At 33.1% G+C, this 5,766-nt stretch overlaps 2 protein-coding genes across 2 annotated transcripts in view; both read left to right on the top strand.

The window, feature by feature from the left end:
• Window positions 1-236: 236 nt before the first annotated feature.
• LOC116350735 (nardilysin-like) lies at window positions 237-4,021 on the top strand. The gene is made up of 6 exons (XM_031782647.1): window positions 237-569; window positions 834-1,303; window positions 1,404-2,386; window positions 2,464-2,587; window positions 2,669-3,037; window positions 3,111-4,021. The coding sequence occupies exons 1-6, from the start codon at window positions 284-286 to the stop codon at window positions 3,876-3,878; spliced, it is 3,000 nt and encodes a 999-aa protein (XP_031638507.1). The 5' UTR covers window positions 237-283; the 3' UTR covers window positions 3,879-4,021.
• A 1,267-nt stretch (window positions 4,022-5,288) lies between these two features.
• LOC116350751 (kynurenine 3-monooxygenase-like) overlaps window positions 5,289-5,766 on the top strand; it is a 3,246-nt gene continuing 2,768 nt past the window's right edge. The window contains exon 1 of the mRNA XM_031782663.1: window positions 5,289-5,446. Coding sequence (XP_031638523.1) covers window positions 5,372-5,446 — 75 coding nt within the window. The 5' untranslated portion in view covers window positions 5,289-5,371. The remainder of the gene's footprint in view (window positions 5,447-5,766) is intronic.

The raw sequence follows: 5,766 nt of genomic DNA, 5'->3' as shown, positions 1-5,766 counted from the left end.
ATATGAATGTATTGGTTAACTTTTTTACGATTTCGGTTCTCATGATTGTGGTCAGAAATATGAATTGTGGTAGACCCAAAAAAATTGTATTCTGTGGTAAACCATTAGAATCTGCGGCAGAATATCTGCCACAGTTATATTTCCGTTGAATATCATTAAATGAGTCAAACCATAGAGAATCAGTGCTGTTATAAATAGAAGTAGATTCAAGTTCAATTTACAAAGAGTGAGTTCGTTTAGCTAAGTTCAGTAGTTGAAACGTTGCTAATAAATAAAAATCGAAATGCATTCTGTTGAGATTTTGGAAACGCCCGATAAATCAGAAAATGATAAAAAATTATATCGTGTAATTCGGCTGGAAAATGGGCTAAAAGCTCTTTTAATTTCGGATCCAAAACAAAAAACTGCAGCAATTACCAGTGCAGTCGAGTCAGACTCAAGTGATAATACAGTGAGTGAGCAAACTAATGACGAAGAAAAGGTGACAAAATTGGCTGCATGCTGTCTTTGCGTCGATGTTGGTAGCTCCTCCGATCCACGGGAGATTCAAGGATTAGCACATTTTCTAGGTAAAATCAATGCTTCGTCTAATTGTTATTAACATTTGATTGCCCGAGAATGAAAGCGAGACTTCTATTCATAACTTATTGAAATGTAATACCACCATACAAAATATGCTGACAGTCAGCACTTTTTGTATGGCGGTGTTACATTTCAATAAGTTGTGAATAGAAGTCTCTCTTCCATTCTCGGATATTCATTCACATTAAATTAATTATCCATAATAAAGAATTTTAAACGAATCCTAAAATCTTTATATCGATGTTTTACAGAACACATGGTTTTTTTGGGCTCCGAAAAATATCCAAATGAGGATGAATTTGATGAAATCATGCAAAAATCTGGTGGTCGTTCCAATGCAGAAACTAGATTGGATGAAACGTTCTTTCATTTTGATACTCGACTAGAATTTTTGGATGACGCTTTGGATTGTTTTTCACAATTTTTCAAAGCACCACTCATGTTAAAGGCAGCCATGACTCGTGAACGTGAAGCAGTGGAATCAGAGTTCGCTCTTCATAAAAACGATAGAGGCGTTAGGCTTGAAAGGTTATTATCATCTGTGATTGGTTCACCATTACATCCGTCGAGTGCTTTTACTTGTGGCAACTTGGAAACTCTTAAAAACAACATTGCCGATGATGTTTTATATCAAAAATTACATGACTTTAGAAAAAGACACTATTCCGCCAATCGTATGTATCTTTGTCTGCAGTCGAGCCAACATCTGGACGATTTACAGGTGAGTTAACAATTGTTGTTAGTCCGAAGAATAAATACGTTGAAAAAACTCAATTCTAAGATCATTTCTTGATGTCAAAAATATTGTTTTTCTGTGGCAGGAAATGGCAAACCGACACTTTTCAACTATTCCAAATAATCACTTGGCTGGCGATGATTTTTCGCAATTCAATCACCTCAATGCGTTTCAATCGAAATTCTATGAAAAAGTCTACTTTGTAGAATCAATCGATAACATTTCACAAATAGATATTACTTGGTGTTTGGAGCCGATGATACAACATTTCAAATGCAATCCGGATATATACATCAGTCAAATTTTAGGGCACGAAGGGGAAGGCAGTCTGTTGAGCTATTTGCGAAAGAAATTATGGGCTGTAAATTTATATGCGACACCCGAAACAACGAAACTATATTCCCTTTTCAAAATATACGTTCATTTGACTGAGGATGGATTTGATCATTTGGATGACGTTTTACAAGCAATATTCTCGTATTTAAAGCTACTTCAAATGTCCGGACCAAATGAGCGTATATTCCGTGAACTTCAAACCATGGCATTCAATTCATTTCGGTTCCAAAATGAAGATCCTGCTTTTGATAATGTTGCATCTCAAGCAATAAAACTCAAGCAATATCCACTCAAAAACATTCTGACTGGTGACACATTATATTTCGAATATAATGCCAATGTCATTCAAAAAATAATCGATGAACTCAATTCGCGCAAATTCAATATCATGGTTACAACTTCACGAAAATACAGTGAAAATATCGCATATGAACTGACCGAAAAATGGTGTGGCACAATGTATTCGGAGATTGATATGCCGGAAAAATGGTTTTTATTATGGAAAAATGCAACACCGTTCCCGGAATTTGCACTGCCCGGACCGAATACATTTATTGCGGATGATTTTACCATTTCATACGAAGAAAAGCACCAAATATCAAAGTATCCAACGAAAATTCTCGATAATAATTTGTGTGAATTGTGGTTTCGACAAGATGATACATTTTTGCTGCCAACGGCTTGTTATAATTTTTATTTCATGATACCGAACGCAACATCAACAATTGAAAAGTAACAGAAAATTCATTTCTTCTATTATACTTAATTCAACATATTCTGATTGATTTTATTTTTCTTTGCCGTTTAAGTACGATTCAAATGACACTCTTGTCAATGTTGTTGAAACATCAATTTGTGGAGAAATTATATCCGGCCACTCTTGCGGGCTTGGAGTACAATTGCAATTACATTGGTATGGGACTTTGTCTTAAGGTAATTTGATTAATTAGAGCTTTTTTCTTGATCAGAGTTGAATAAATATGAATCTGTTTTTTATATTTAAATCGATTTAAGGTTTCTGGATTTAATCAAAAACTACACCTAATTGTCGATGTATTCTGCAAGTGTTTGAAATCATTAGCAGATGATATTACCGAAAAACAGTTCAAGGTTTTTGTTGAGCAGTTTATCGATGACTCCGAAATTGATCTCCTGGATACAGAATTGCTTCGTTCGAATGTCATTAAATCACATATTCACCCTGTATACAAGAAAAATCAACGCATTCGATCCCTAAAATTCGCCGAATTTCAGCAATTTTGTCGAAAATACGGTGATCAGATGAGGATAAAGGCCTTAATGCAAGGGAATCTAACTGAAGATCATGCGCTTAACATCATGCATAACGTTTTGAATGAACTTAAATATGGCAAAGTCGAAGATGTAAGTCGTTAAATTTTATTAGTAAATTGAAACATTTATTATACATTTTTCAACTTTCAATTTACACTTTCAGCTATCGTTATTCGAGTTGCGAACAGCCAAGTTGCCCGTTGGCGTAAATTATTTGCGATGTAAAGCATTTGATCGCAAAGATGTTAATACGGAGATTACGAATTTCTATCAAATCGGTCCAATTTCGCATCGTACGCAAGTTATGATTGATTTATTGGCGCAGATCGCGAGTGAACCTCTTTTCGATACGCTTCGAACTAAGGAACAACTGTCCTATGATGTTACATTTAATCTGAAAAACGATAATGGAATTTTAGGGTACAGTATTACTGTTTTTTCACAAGAGTCGAAATTTTCCGTTGATTATGTGGACGAACGAATTGAACATTTTCGCACTGAATTGATCACTATCATTGAAACAATTCCAAACGATGATTTTGATGCCATCAAAGCTTCACTTTCCAAAACTAAAATGAGCCAAGATAATGAATTGAACGAAGAAGTTCGAAGAAATTGGTATGAAATAACAAGCGCTGAATATGTATTCGACAGGCGACACAAAGAGGTGGAGCATTTATCGACGATCACCAAATCACAGTTATTGGAATTTTATCGAACATATCATGACAACGAAGAGAGGAAATTATCAGTTCAAGTCATTGGCAATGTTCAAAACAATGCAAATGAAGTCGACACGGATCTTGTAGAAAATTATGATTCGGAAAAATTCAATAATCTCAATTATGTGAATTTAATTCAAAATTTATTGCAGTTCAAACAAAGTCTTGACATTTATCCGATCGCCAAAACAAATTCTCCTTTAGTTTAGATTTTAACTTTTCATAACTGTGAAGATGATGTTGTCCTAGATGTTGTCATCAGAGAGAAATATGTTAGTAAAATCAATGAAATCAATTTTGAGTTTTTATATTTGTCACCATTTGATATGAATAAAATACGCTTGAATCTTAATTGTTCCCATGCAGTCTCATATTCGTATATGCTTACATTGAGATTTGTTTAGTGGTTGAACTGTATCGTTTTTTTTTTTTCACTTCACATCAGCTCCATTTTTTACTACGCAAAACTAGACACCAAATGTGCTCATCACAGAAGTCAAAACCATTAACCATTTATTCACCATTATTTGTCCCGATTTGAGGTCAACCTAGGGGCTTCATTCAAAATTTTCAACGACTGAATTCTATAATAATATCTAAATTAACTGAATTTTTCTGCAAAAGAATGAATTCCGGTGAATTCTACGGCGATTTCATTCAAATATGTGAGATAGTTTGAAAAAAAAAAATAGTTTCTGCTGGCAATTACTGCAATATTTATATTTTGTTTAACAAAATTGTAAATGTTTTTTTATATTTTTTAATAAAAATTAATTTTATTTTCAATTTTGAGCGATTTTCTATCGAAAACAATCGGAAATATTGAAAAAATAATAAATTAAAAAATATTGCGAATTATTCACACGAATTCACCGAACTCATCAATAACCACTCGATTCAAAAGTGTGAGTTTACGTGAATTCCTGTGAATTTTTTTGCCGTATTAAGCCCCTAGAGGTCAACGTGAGCATTTCTCAAAATACCAGTGTCAAATTTTGTATGAAATCTACATTTGTTTTGATTTGCATTCGCCACTGATGGCAACGTCACATGTTATAATGTGGTGCTGTAAACAGTGTGAAAAGTTGTCTAAGAATTCATATCAAATAAAAAATCTATTTCGGGAGAAACATGACGAAACACAAAAATTATGATATCAGTTTCATGACTGACTTTCTTCCGTGAGTTGTGATTAATATATACATTCGTTGGAGATATTCCTTTCTTTTTACTGTCAGTCCATTGAAGCAACATTCCGAAAGTACAAATGTTTATTAAGTTCTTATTCACAACACACGGAAAAGTTATCTACCAACTATTTTCGTCGAGAAATTGATATCAGATTATTTATTATTTTTATTTGATTTCAGTGACACCCTAATGTTAATATTAGTTTTTTAACAAGTGCGATTAGGTTTCATAGCAACAAAACTCGATCCATTCTATACATCTAATGTATGAAACAAAATCTGATGTATACAGAAACTTTTGCGGCTTCTTAGCGTTGACATGATTGAAGTGAAATGATTTCATATGTATGAGACCGCTAGAGAAATTCAGTTCGAGGCAGATGTAGGAATTCAGTACAACTTGAGAGCTTTAGGAAAATAGTTCGAGCATACTTTACTCTTCTTTGATTGTTTGTTTTATTTATGAAAAGTACGTTATAACGAAATATTTTCAATCAAAACTTGTAATTTAAATGTCGCAACAAAAACTATCCACTAATGATCAATACGATCAACCATTAAGGATTATTGTCGTCGGTGCTGGCCTGGTAACCCATTCATTTCAATTAAAATTTCGATATAAATTAAGCATAATGAGGTTTTTAGTGCAAAAAAGTTAACAAAATTGTGAACTGAAAAGCACATGGTATTCTATTGTTTTCACTCAATATCATCGCCTAACGTTATCCAGATGAGCTGAAATATCCAGATGACAAAATCCAAATATAGTGTCTTTTTTTATACAAAGAGAAAATGAATTAATTTATAATTATTTTAAAAGTGTAATACACACACGGGAATAATGTATAGATTATTAGTAGAAATGATTTTTTTTCTTAAATCTATACAAAAGTTTAGATATCTCAAC

The sequence above is a fragment of the Contarinia nasturtii genome, unplaced genomic scaffold, assembly GCF_009176525.2.
Source record: "Contarinia nasturtii isolate CC-2019 unplaced genomic scaffold, AAFC_CNas_1.1 Cnas_scaffold_4311, whole genome shotgun sequence".
NCBI classification, from domain to species: domain Eukaryota; kingdom Metazoa; phylum Arthropoda; class Insecta; order Diptera; family Cecidomyiidae; genus Contarinia; species Contarinia nasturtii.
This window is presented reverse-complemented; position numbering and strand designations above follow the sequence as displayed.